This window comes from Myotis daubentonii, chromosome X (genome assembly GCF_963259705.1).
Source record: "Myotis daubentonii chromosome X, mMyoDau2.1, whole genome shotgun sequence".
NCBI lineage: Eukaryota > Metazoa > Chordata > Mammalia > Chiroptera > Vespertilionidae > Myotis > Myotis daubentonii.
In genome coordinates this window covers 36,463,958-36,476,455 of record NC_081861.1, presented here as the reverse complement: position 1 = coordinate 36,476,455, position 12,498 = coordinate 36,463,958, and the positions used below count along the sequence as shown (strand labels likewise).

Genomic DNA, 12,498 nt, shown 5'->3' with positions numbered 1-12,498 from the left:
TTTATGTTTCTATTTATTTTTATAACATTTTAACTTGCAACATTATTGTTCTCATGCCTATTCCAGGTCATTGGATCAGAGATTTAAAAGCTCTTAAACCAGCCAAATGTACACATCCTGTGACATCCTCACTCAGAAAACATTCAAAGGATGATTTCCTGATGTAATGATGGTTCCATATTCTAAGGGTTTTTGATCTGCAACGTGTGTTTAAAATTCTCTTCTGTTTGTGCCACTTGTTAGGGGTACTAAACTCACTTAATTAGAAGAAATAAAACTGTTCTGTCCAGACTCATAACTGAGTTTGTTCTATTTGTGTAGAAAGAACAGCTTTAGGAATCTTTTGTGGCACACCATTATCTTCAATAATAATATCAACTTCATCACTGTCTTCATCCTTTGGCTCAGTGTTTGGTTCAATCTGCTGCGTATGGCCTAGAAGACTATTATCAGTAGGTTGGGTGGAGCTGCCAGAAATCTTACTGTTCCTAACATTATTCTCCTGGTTTATCTTGCTGTTATGATGAGGTTGCAGCTGTTTGCAATCATCATGTCTATTACTTGATCAAAACTCTTCCTGTAACTTCTACATCATTAACTTCTAAAATTTCATAATTAATAGCCAATAGACTTGCTCCATGAACCAGACCCCCTGGAACAAGGCAGGATATAAAGAGATCCTTGGGACCTTCTCTAAGCCATGTGGTATCTCCCTTAGGCTGAAACTATCCCAACTGTAGGGTCCTAGGGAGTGTTCAGTGTGGTGTTTAAAAGTGAACTTATCCTACAATGTGTTTCTGGGTGAATATCCACATCTGTAATTAAAGATAGGTGTGAAGTCTTGGGGCATACCAGTGGCTGGCTGAATGTCGCTTTTTTCTGTGATTGACTGGACACAGTACATTGGTTAAAACATTTTACTTCATTAGTGTATTTGTACCAAAGGCACTGTTGTCTGTTTCTTCTTTTGTATTAAAATCCTAAGCAGTGGATTTTATCATCATTATTTATAGGTAGTAAGTTTCCCTGGAGGTCTGCATAGCCTAATAAAATGTCAACATTAGGTATCCTATGAACATGTTGTAGTAATCCATAAAACTCCTCAAAATGTCTAAGTTTTGCTCCTTCTAGCAAAAACAGATGAAATTCAGTGCCATACCTGCTCTTTCCCACCAGGATGCCCCTGCAGTGATGGTCATGCTGAGTGTGGGGCTATCCCTCATGACGTTAGGTGGATGCAGCCCAGTAGCCTACAACTTACAAATGCACCTGCACTGGTGACTTGGGTTTCAATGCTAAGCTCCCCTGAGCTTCACAGGGCTCATTGGTGGCAGGTGGAAACAACTCTCTTCTGCCTTCCCTCCCTCCCTCTGCTTTGGTGACTGCAGGGCTTTTGTAGAGGAGGATGAAGCAACTAGGCCATCCACCTCCTTGCTCATCCACCTTCCACACAGCTGGGCTCCTGGCCCAGGCCAGAGGTACCATCCTGAGAAACATTAAGTGAAAATATTATTAAAGTCATTTTGGAGAAAAAGGTCAACTTTAATCCTGCCACCTTAACACATTTTACCCACTTATTAAAAACTGCCTTCTAGGTCTTGTCTATTAGTATATATTTTCATACAATGTCAGTCTGATGTACCTCCTATTTTATATTCCTCTCCCCCATTAAAATCGCTTTTAGCCCTAACCGGTTTGGCTCAGTGGATAGAGCGTCGGCCTGCAGACTCAAGGGTCCCAGGTTCGATTCCGGTCATGGGTATGTGCCTTGGTTGCGGGCACATCCCCAGTGGGGGGTGTGCAGGAAGCAGCTGATCAGTGTTTCTCTCTCATCGATGTTTCTAACTCTCTATCCCTCTCCCTTCCTCTCTGTAAAAAATCAATAAAATATATATTTTTTTAAATCGCTTTAATTTTGTATATTAATAATAAAAATCCAGGAAATAGAAACTTTTGTATTATATACAGATACCAAGTAGGTGGGTCTTTTGTGTGTGCTTTTCTCTCCAACAGTCCATATTCCCACATTATCACTAAATTAGCAGTCAGCCTCTTCTCCTTGGCACCTGCCAATGGCTATCTTTACCTAGTTGACTAGGCTATATATACATATACTGTGTGTGTATGTATATTTTAAACACATCTCACATCTTGAAGTCTTACATACCCCCCGTATAAACATGTACCTCTACTTGCTGATTCTTTTTTGCCAGTGTTTGCTTCCATAGTGCCATTTTCCCAACCACTGTTCCCCTAAAGATTTTTTTTCTCTGCCTTCTCACCTTTCTACTTACCCAGTACAAAGCCTGAATATGCTTTCACAAAGAAGCCTTAAACTATCTCAACATACTTTTTTTTAACTAGCAATGAATCTTTATTTAAATATGTTTTTATTGATTTTGTTTTTAGAGAAGAGAGGAAAGTAAGGGGAGAGAAACATCAATGCATCAACATCAATCAACATGCCACCTGCTGTGGAATCTAGCCTGAAACCCAGGCACGTGCCCTGACCAGGAATCAAACCAGCAGACCTCTTGATGCATGGGTCAACACTCAACCACTGAGACACACTGGCCGGGCTTACCATACTTTATTGCATTCAGACCTTTTTATATCCAAAAACCATTTTATCACCCTTCTCCAATACCCATACCCATTTTATTCTCCATTTACAGTTCCTGTGCTCCATGTATACTTATTTTCTAAATATCCTCTTCCACACCTTCATTTTATTTAAATTCTTTAAAAAAAAAATCTCACTCCCTTTCTTTTGGAGTCTGCCTCCAAACCCAAGGCTTCTCTCCTTTTTTTTCCAGTCATCTTTCTCCCTTTCACTTTTAACCTCTCTGGTAATTTTTATTTTCTCACCCTTCTCCAGAAGCTCTCACTCTGATACTGTATATGTAGTGTTGAGTGCTTTTGAATAAATATCTGTTTTTAAAAAATATATTTTTATTGATTTCAGAGAGGAAGGGAGAGGGAGAGAGAGATAGAAACATCAATGATAAAGGAGAATCATTGATCGGCTGCCTCCTGCATGCCCCCGACTGGGGATCGAGCCTGCAACCCGTATGTGACCTTGACCAGAATCAAACCAAGGTCTGCAGGCCAACACTCTATCCACTGAGCCAAACCAGCTAGGGCAAAAAATATCTGCTTTTTAAAGAAGTGAAATCTAAACTATTAGCATAGAAATAACACCTGGGAAGATGAGGTCTCCACTTGAAAGCTTCAAATAGAGATTCTCCTGCTAATAATATTGAATAGTGGAGTTCTATACCAGTATAATATCTAAAATAAGGTGGCTGCTTAAACCACGCAAAATGTATACTATTGTGAAATAACAATGAATCGTTGATTTTACACTTCTATTTTGATTGACCTGAGAAATAAAACTTATCTCAGAGAAGGTAATTTTTATATGGATTATATTGAGCATTAATTCTTCAGGGTAATTATGGACTTAAAAATGTTTAATACTATCTCATAGTAAATGCTGAAGTACCTTCCAGTGATGTATTGAACTCATATTCCACAAGGCATTCCAATCCATTTTGTACTGCTATTGATTATTGTAACTGCTCATCCTTGTATTGGGTTAAAATCTACAGTAGTTATGTTTCTTTTTTAAATATTTTTATTGATTTCAGAGAGGAAAGTAGAGGGAGAGAAAGATAGAAACATCAATGATGAGAGAGAATCATTGATTGGCTGCCTCCTGCATGCCCCCTCGCGCTTCACAGAATTTGAATCCCTTTTCTATGAGATAGCATCTTAGATATCTAAAGGCAGTTAGTTATTCTGTCCTCCATATCCCTCTCCTCCCAACTATTTCTTATAGGACACCATTTTCATCATCCTGATTGCTCTTGAGGGACATAACACTTTGTTAATGTTTCTTTTAAAATTTGTTCAGAATTTAAAATATTCAAAGTATAGCCGAATTGGCTCTGGATGTTGCACATCTGGACATTAATGCAGCCTGAAGTCGCTTTAAGTTTTTTTTATCAGCCATGTATTGTTGGCTCATAATGAATTTGTAATTAACTAAAATCCCAAGATTTTATTCTGCTTTGCCTTAACGTGACTTCTTTCCAAATCAAGTCTCCATCTTCCTTTAGTTGTACAGCATATTTTTCAAGTCAGATTGTAAAACTTTACACATATCCCTGTTAAAATTTATCTCGGCCTATCAGCCAGCCTTGGTTTCTTTGAATCTTGATTTTTGTCATCCAGTTTATGCTAATTGAACAAAGGACCTTGAAGCTAGTATAAAAATATTTTCAGATATCTGAGAAACAATCAAAAGTCATGGAGATTCTTCCAAAAATTGTATGTAGATATAACTCAGGTCTTGAGGTATATATGAATTAATACCATTGTAAACTGACATGGTCAAGGACTGATGTCCGTTGACAGAAGTTTTGTGTTGAACATTAAGAGGGATGATGTTCCAAGACATACTGTGCCGACATAATGTCAAAAGAGCTGGTTATTCTTCCTAAGAAATCAGTTAATGCACTTATGAAGTAGAGACAGAGTCGTTGTGACTATTCTTTTATTTTACATTTGACACGCATATACAGTACAGAGTAGTACAGTGTTAGGAACTGTGTGAAATTCTGGAGAATCAGGTTTGCCTGAGGCAACCCGGATTTCAGCCTATTGTCCCAGGGTAATTATTAGTAGCATCAGTTTTCGCTTTTAAAAAGTGTGTAGGATTTGAGGATAAGTAACTGGCCATCCTTCTCATAATCCAACTAGTTCCTTTTAGTTTTGTTTTGCTTTTAACCTGGGTTAAAGATTACACAGTTATGATTTGGCAGATGTAATGAGGCTGCAGTGGTACTTCTTATATTTGAACTTCCTTGACCATGGGAAGTTGACAGCAAAAGGAACTACACATACTTAGGATTCCTCCTGAGCCACCCTCTAGAGGGCAGTAGTATATACATCTAAAATGACCCAATTTCAATGAAAAATGGCCTCTGTTTATGCATGAAAATCAGGAACTTTTGATGTTCTTAAAGAACCCATTGGAATCATTATTGTGAATACTTTATCTTTTGTTAAGCAAAAAAATAAATACTAAAATTAATTCATTAGCATTCTGAACATTCTTTTTTTAAAAATTGTAGAAACTGATCTTTGATGCTTCGAATATATAATAATTCATTATAACAATTATGCATAGACTTTAACAATCTGCATATTTTATGCTTTCATGTTTTCCCTAATTAATGATTTCATATGGTTAATTTTAATATATTCTGCATCACAGTTTCTATATTTATATGAAAATAAGCACTTAAAATGAATAGTTCTGTTCTACTTATTTAAATATTACTTTCCTCTAAAAGAAAACAAAAATGCTAGATTTTACTTTATGATTTGAATCATGTGGTAATGTAGAACTCTAGTATTTAGAATTAAAATGATTTTTAGAGATTGTGTAATTTTATAAGTTGGTAATTTGTTAGTTCCTAATATCAAAAGTGATTTCCTAATGTAATGTTCTCTTTTTAGAAAAGGTGGACAAGTCCTATTTTCAAGAGAAGATGACTTTTAACTGTTTTGGAGGATCTAAAACTTGTGTACCTGCAGCCATCGATAAGGATGAAGAATTTGTAGAAGAGTTTAATAGATTAAAAACTTTTGCTAATTTTCCAAGTAGTAGTCCTGTTTCAGCATCAACGCTAGCACGAGCTGGTTTTCTATATACTGGTGAAGGAGACACCGTGCAGTGCTTTAGTTGTCATGCAGCAGTAGATAGATGGCAGTATGGAGACTCAGCAGTTGGAAGACACAGGAAAGTATCCCCAAATTGCAGATTTATCAATGGCTTTTATTTTGAAAATAATGCTGCGCAACCTACCAATTCTGTTATCCAGAATGGTCAGTACAAAGCTGAAAACTACCTGGGAAACAGAAATCATTTTGCTTTAGACAGGTCATCTGAGACTCATGCAAATTATCTTTTAAGAACTGGACAGGTTGTAGATATGTCCGACGCCGTATACCCAAGGAACCCTGCCATGTGTAGTGAAGAAGCTAGATTAAAGTCATTTCAGAACTGGCCAGACTATGCCCACTTAACCCCAAGAGAGTTAGCTAGTGCTGGGCTCTACTATACAGGTGTTGATGATCAAGTGCAGTGCTTTTGTTGTGGTGGAAAACTGAAAAATTGGGAACCTTGTGATCGTGCATGGTCAGAACACAGGCGACACTTTCCCAATTGCTTCTTTGTTTTGGGACGGAATGTTAATATTCAGAATGAATCTGATGTCCTGGGTTCTGATAGGAATTTCCCAAATTCAACAAATTCTCCAAGAAACCCAGCCATGGCAGATTATGAAGCACGGATCATTACTTTTGGGACGTGGATGTACCCTGTTAACAAGGAGCAGCTTGCAAGAGCTGGATTTTATGCTTTAGGTAAACTTTACTATAAAACCAGGCTAATAAATAACTTTCCAACTATCCCAAGCTCCTAAAAAGTAAATAGATTCCTTTAGCCCCTTGAACTGGTAAATATTTAGGTACGGTCTGGCATGATCATAACACTATTCTGTTAACCCTTATGTTGAATATGTAATGTAACCACTGAATTTATGTGAAAGACTACTGTATTATGAGTCATGTTTATCTTCATGTAATTGTTTTTTGGAGAAGGATGACATGCAAAAGATTATAGGTATCCCTGATGAAACAATGGGTCTGATAGTAATACTAACTATAATTTATTGGATGCTTACTCTATGTGCTCAATATGTATATTACATGCATTTTCTCTGCACCTCTCAAGAAGAGTTAACATTAGAGAGTTTAGTTTGACTGACAGTAAAATTGGTATTAAAATTGGTATCTGCCTTTTGTACAAAGATTATATTTGAAAGCTGCCCTGAACGATGCTTTATTGCTTCAAATGAGTGCATTTCAAATGTACTACCTTAGACATGTCAGGAAGAGCCATTAGTGTGATGGCTTCAAGGGATTTTCAGAAAAATTTACACAATTATATATCTGATCCATTTACTTTAGGATTGAATAGTGCCAAAATACCAAGTATTTCAATATTTTATTTATATAGTCTCATATAGCAATCTTGAAGGTTAGTGTCATATAGCTACAACCTTAGAGAAACTTATCTTCTAACTTTATTATGCATTAAACTTTATTATTAAAGTGTCACAATTTGAAAAGGTATAGTATTGATGGCCCCAAATGGCATGTTTAAAAAAGAATGTAATAGCCCTGGCTGGTGTTGCTCAATGATTAGAGCATCAGCCTACGCACCAGTGGGTCAAGGTTTCGATTCCTGGTCATAGGGCATGTACCTGGGTTGCAGGTCTGATCCCTGGCCCCATGTGGGAGGCAACCAATCAATGTGTCTCTCTCACATCGATGTTTCTGCTTTCTCTCTCTCTCTCTCTCTCTCTCTCTCTCTCTCTCTCTCTCTCTCTCTCTCTCTCTCCCCCTCCTCTTCCCCGTCTCTCCCCCTCCAGGAAAAAATATCCTCCCTCCTCAGGTGAGGATTAAAGAAAAAAGAATGTAACAATTGTAATTTTCCATATAAAAATTGGGCTATTTTACTTTTGTATTCTGTAAAATACCTCAAATTGAATTAGTGAATTTAATGTGTATTACCTCTCAAATGGTCCTATCTATTACTTAGATGTGAATTTGAATGTCTTCTTTTAAGCTGTGAGGTTTTTGTGTAAATTTAGAAATGCTTAATTTCATGGTGTTAAAACAGGTTTGTTTTTTTATTTGTTGATTTTAGAGAGAGAAGGAGAGAAAAAGAGAAATATTAATTTGTTGTTCTACTTACTTATGTATTCATTGGTTGATACCTGTATGTGCCCTGACTGGGGATCTAACCCGCAACCTTTGTGTATCGGGACGATGCTCTAACCAACTGAGCTACCCCGGCCAGGGCCTAAAAAGGGTATTTTTGTGTAAGCTAATTGTACAAAATACATGTATTTTTACTTGTGTGTTTTCTTAGGTGAAGGTGATAAAGTAAAGTGCTTTCAATGTGGAGGAGGGCTAACTAATTGGAAGCCCAGTGAAGACCCTTGGGAAGAACATGCTAAGTGGTATCCAGGGTAAGGTAGTTAAATGTTTATTGAGTAAAAGCCAAGTTGGACAGTATGCAGTGGGAAGACTTGAATAACTTTTCACCTCAACTATTTTTGCCTTCCCATGGCTTGAAATTCACACCTGGTTTCTAAAAAATGGGGTCACCTACTTTATAGGAGAAAAACACCTAAGCCTTCTCTGGTGATGAAAACATTATTGCTTGTATATTATATTTATGACATTCAGATGATTCTATTTCTAAACACATAAAGTATACATAGGAATGTATACTTTAGCTGTTGGAAGTAGGCTCTTTTACAATGGGCACAAGGTAGCCCATCACCAAGGAGATTCCTAAAGAACCCATCACACCCTTTAGCAAAGCAAATATTACCATTTGTCACTGATTCTAAGACACAAAATTGTGTACATTTTCAGATCATTGAAATCAGATCCATCTGGTGGTGGGCCATAAGTTAATTGGCAGCAATAGTACATAAAGCAATCATGCTTTGTACAGTCAGTGGCATCTTAGAGTGATGATGACATACTCTAAATGTCCTGCCATTTTGCCTCTTTTTTTAAAATTAATTTATTTTCCCCCCATTTTGCCTCTTTAAAATAAAGTGACATATACAGAAGTGGTATGCATTTTTGATCTACAAAATAGTACAACTTGAGAGTAATTATTTGAAAATAAACCTTAACCTTAAACAGCTTTAACAGGAAATGTTGAAAGCCTAAAGAATTCTTTTTAAGTGCACAATTGGTTAATCCTCTAAATAACATTTGTTAAGATTAACTATTTAAAACTTTGAAAATATGGTAAAGTGATAATTTAATAACTTGCTTAAAAGTTGTAAGTTGCCGAAACCGGTTTGGCTCAGTGGATAGAGCGTCGGCCTGCGGACTGAAAGGTCCCAGGTTCGATTCCGGTCAAGGGCATGTACCTTGGTTGCAGGCACATCCCCAGTGGGGAGTGTGCAGGAGGCAGCTGGTCGATGTTTCTCTCTCATCGATGTTTCTAACTCTCTATCTCTCTCCTTTCCTCTCTGTAAGAACTCAATAAAATATATTTAAAAAAAAAAAGTTGTAAGTTATGTTGATTTTTTAAAAAAATATTTTTATTGATTTCAGAGAGGAAGGAAGAGGGAGAGAAAGAGATAGAAACTTCAGTGATGAGAGAGAATCATTGATTGGCTGCCTCCTGCATGCCCCACACTGGGGATTGAGCCTACAACCCTGGCATTGCCCTGACTGGGAATTGAACTGTGACCTCCTGGTTCATAGGTCAATGCTTAACCACTCAGCCATGCCAGCTGGGCAAGTAACATTTTGTTTTGTGGCTCCTTAGAAATACTGAAAAGCAAGTTAATGGAATTAAAATGGTGGATATTATATCATACACTTTACTAATTTTTCAGCTACTAAAGTTTAACCTTCTTGTTTAGGTGTAAATATCTGTTAGAAGAGAAGGGACAAGAATATATAAACAATATTCATTTAACTCATTCACTTGAGGAGTCTGTGGTAAGTCAAATATTGTAGAATATATATTTTCAGGTATTATATAATTTGTTTTGCAATGATTTCTTGGTGTAAAATTCAGTGTAGTATTTTAAATTAATAATGTATGGTGAACTTTAAAGGGAAGATCTTGAAAAGTGTTTGTTATTCTTTTTGTTATTTATTTTTGTTGATTTCAGAGTGGAAGGGAAAGGGAGGGAGAGATAGAAGCATCAATGATCAGAGAGAATCATTGATCAGCTGCCTCCTGCACATCCGCTACTGAGAATTAAGCCCGAAACCCAGGCATTGTTCTGACCCGGAATTGAACCATGGCCTCTTGGTTCATAGGTCAACATTCAACCACTGAGCTACACTGGCCAGGCTGTTTGTTATTCTTTTTTTTAAAATATATTTTATTGACTTTTTACAGAGAGGAAGGGAGAGAGATAGTTAGAAACATCGATGAGAGAGAAGCATCTATCAGCTGCCTCCTGCACACCCCCCACTGGGGATGTGCCTGCAACCAAGGTACATGCCCTTGACCGGAATCGAACCTGGGACCCTTGAGTCTGCAGGCCGAGCTCTATCCACTGAGCCAAACCGGTCAGGGCTGTTTGTTATTCTTAATCTGAAGCAACTTTGTGAAAAGGGGATTAGGATGAACTGATTTAATATCACTAAAGGCAAAAATGGTCTTGAGGAACTAAAATACTTGCATCTCTCAATCTTTTGAAATTTGACTGTTTTGTACAGTGTGTTTTATAGTCACAGTTTTAAACTGTCCTCAGACAATAATTAAAATCTGAGAAAGGTATCTAAATTGATATTGTCACCTAGGGTGGCCAAGGCATCAATTAGTACCATGTAAAAAGAGGTCTGGAGTAGAATGGGAGACCAGAGTTGCCATTATTGTTCTGCCATGAACTATATTGCCTCAATCAAGTTGTTTAATCTTCCTCATTGCCAGCTTCTTGTCTGTAAAGTGAATGGCTTGGGTTAGATGATCTTTTAACTTCCTTCTAGCTTCATCAGGCTATGCCTCTTGTGAATATTCATGTTGAATTGGAATAAAGCCAATTTTTAAATTCATGATTAATGTAACTTTTCAAATTGAGGTTATTGCCTTCTAACAAGAAGAATTTTAACTTATAATTCATATTTCTATTTTAGGGAAGAACTTCTGAAAAAACACCATCACTAACTAAAAGAATTGGTAAATATGCTTATTATAATAAACATACTTTAATTTCATTATTATTTATAGAGTAGAAAGGTAAGCATAATCTTTCAGGTTCACCAAGGTGTGTGTATTTGAGATGAGATTGCTATAAACTTAAGTAACGACGTGCCTATGTTTCAGTACGATATTTATATATTCAGAACATTCCTATGGAGGTTGTACAGTTACCTTTCCAAGTTTGGAAGGAGCAGCTAACTATAGGTTGTCCATCACCACTTCTGTTAAAATCACAAAAGGAAGGGTTAGATATATTTTTGTCCCTGGAGCTTTTTTAGTTAGCCCGGATCATGAATCCAGTGCTCTACTAATGTGCCACCACCATAATTAACCCTAACCTACCTGTCTAATTATTCCATGCCGTCTTTGTGCCTTCCCCATCTTCTTTGCAGAGGATTATGGTTAATTTTGTTTGTTCCTATTACCTCACAGAGAGGTAGAAGTTTTTATCACAAAGATTATTTACTTATCATAGACATCTTTAAAACCAGAAATGTAACATGTTAAGCGAGGAAGATGTTGTTATCCCCATATTTCAGATGAGGAGAAAGAGTCAGAAAGGTTTAGTGACCTATCCACAGTTACATTACAAATCATTAGTGGAACTAGGGCTGTAAATAAGGTATTCTGAATTCTACATCACACTACAGATCTCATTCTCAACTGAGGCATCATGATTCAAATATAGTAGAAAGTTTAATTTAGAATATGTCTGGTGATTCCCCACTCCCTATACTCATAACATCGCCTATTTAGTATCTTAAGGATTTCAAGGAAGAGAATATTTATATTCATAAATATGCTTGAGAAGGCGATCCACTTTAATGTGGGTTTTGCAATAGGAATAAATAATACAGTTAAAGAAATTATTCATTCCAGCCTATATTTTTGAAATTATCCAGAAACAAACATTCTGTAACATTTCTTGATAATCATCCTTACAATGCATACTATTCTTTTTATGAGTAATAAATTGGTGTTTTGGTTTAAGATTAATGTTTTTAAATTGAGATATAATTTATTTAAAAATTTTCACCATTATAAAATATACACTTTGGTGGTTTTTAGTATATTTACAAGGTTGTGCAACCATCACTACTATTTAATTACAGAACATCACTATTATTACCCCAACAATAAACCCCATACCCATTAGCAATCACTTCCCCTTGCTGCCCCCCACACCCCAGCCCCAAACGACCACTAATCTACTTCTGTCTCTATGAATTTCCCTATTCTGGACATTTCATATTAAATGGAATTATAATGACCTCAAGGTTTGCTCATGTTATATTCATATATGTGTTTTTATTATGGTGGAAAACTGGTTTTGTATGGACAATACATCTTATTTATTAATTTGTCACTTGGTAGACATAGCTGATGCTGCTAAGAACATTTATGTACAAGTTTTTTTATGGACATGTTTTTAATTCTCTTGGGTATATATTTAGGGATAGAGTTACTGGGTCATGTGGTAACTCTTATGTTTAACCTTTTCAGTAAACTACCAGTGTTCCAAAGTGGCTGTACCATTTCACATTCCCACCACCAGTGTATGAGGGTTCCAGTTTGTTTCTCCACATCCTTGTTAACACTAGTTATTCTTTGTCTTTTTATTACAACAATCCTAGTGGGTGTGAAGTGGTGTCTCATCATGGGTTTTTTAA

At 36.5% G+C, this 12,498-nt stretch overlaps 1 protein-coding gene and 1 pseudogene across 5 annotated transcripts in view; one reads left to right on the top strand and one right to left on the bottom strand.

Moving 5' to 3' along the window:
• The window catches only part of XIAP (X-linked inhibitor of apoptosis), a 48,790-nt gene that overhangs the window by 21,717 nt on the left and 14,575 nt on the right, over window positions 1-12,498 (top strand). For all 5 annotated transcript variants that reach the window (XM_059679494.1, XM_059679495.1, XM_059679496.1 and 2 more), the window contains 4 exons: window positions 5,527-6,435; window positions 8,009-8,108; window positions 9,534-9,612; window positions 10,762-10,804. In XM_059679494.1, the coding sequence (XP_059535477.1) occupies window positions 5,559-6,435; window positions 8,009-8,108; window positions 9,534-9,612; window positions 10,762-10,804 (1,099 nt within the window). In that variant the 5' untranslated portion in view covers window positions 5,527-5,558. The remainder of the gene's footprint in view (window positions 1-5,526; window positions 6,436-8,008; window positions 8,109-9,533; window positions 9,613-10,761; window positions 10,805-12,498) is intronic.
• Window positions 133-4,475, bottom strand: LOC132223452 (partitioning defective 6 homolog beta-like; annotated as a pseudogene).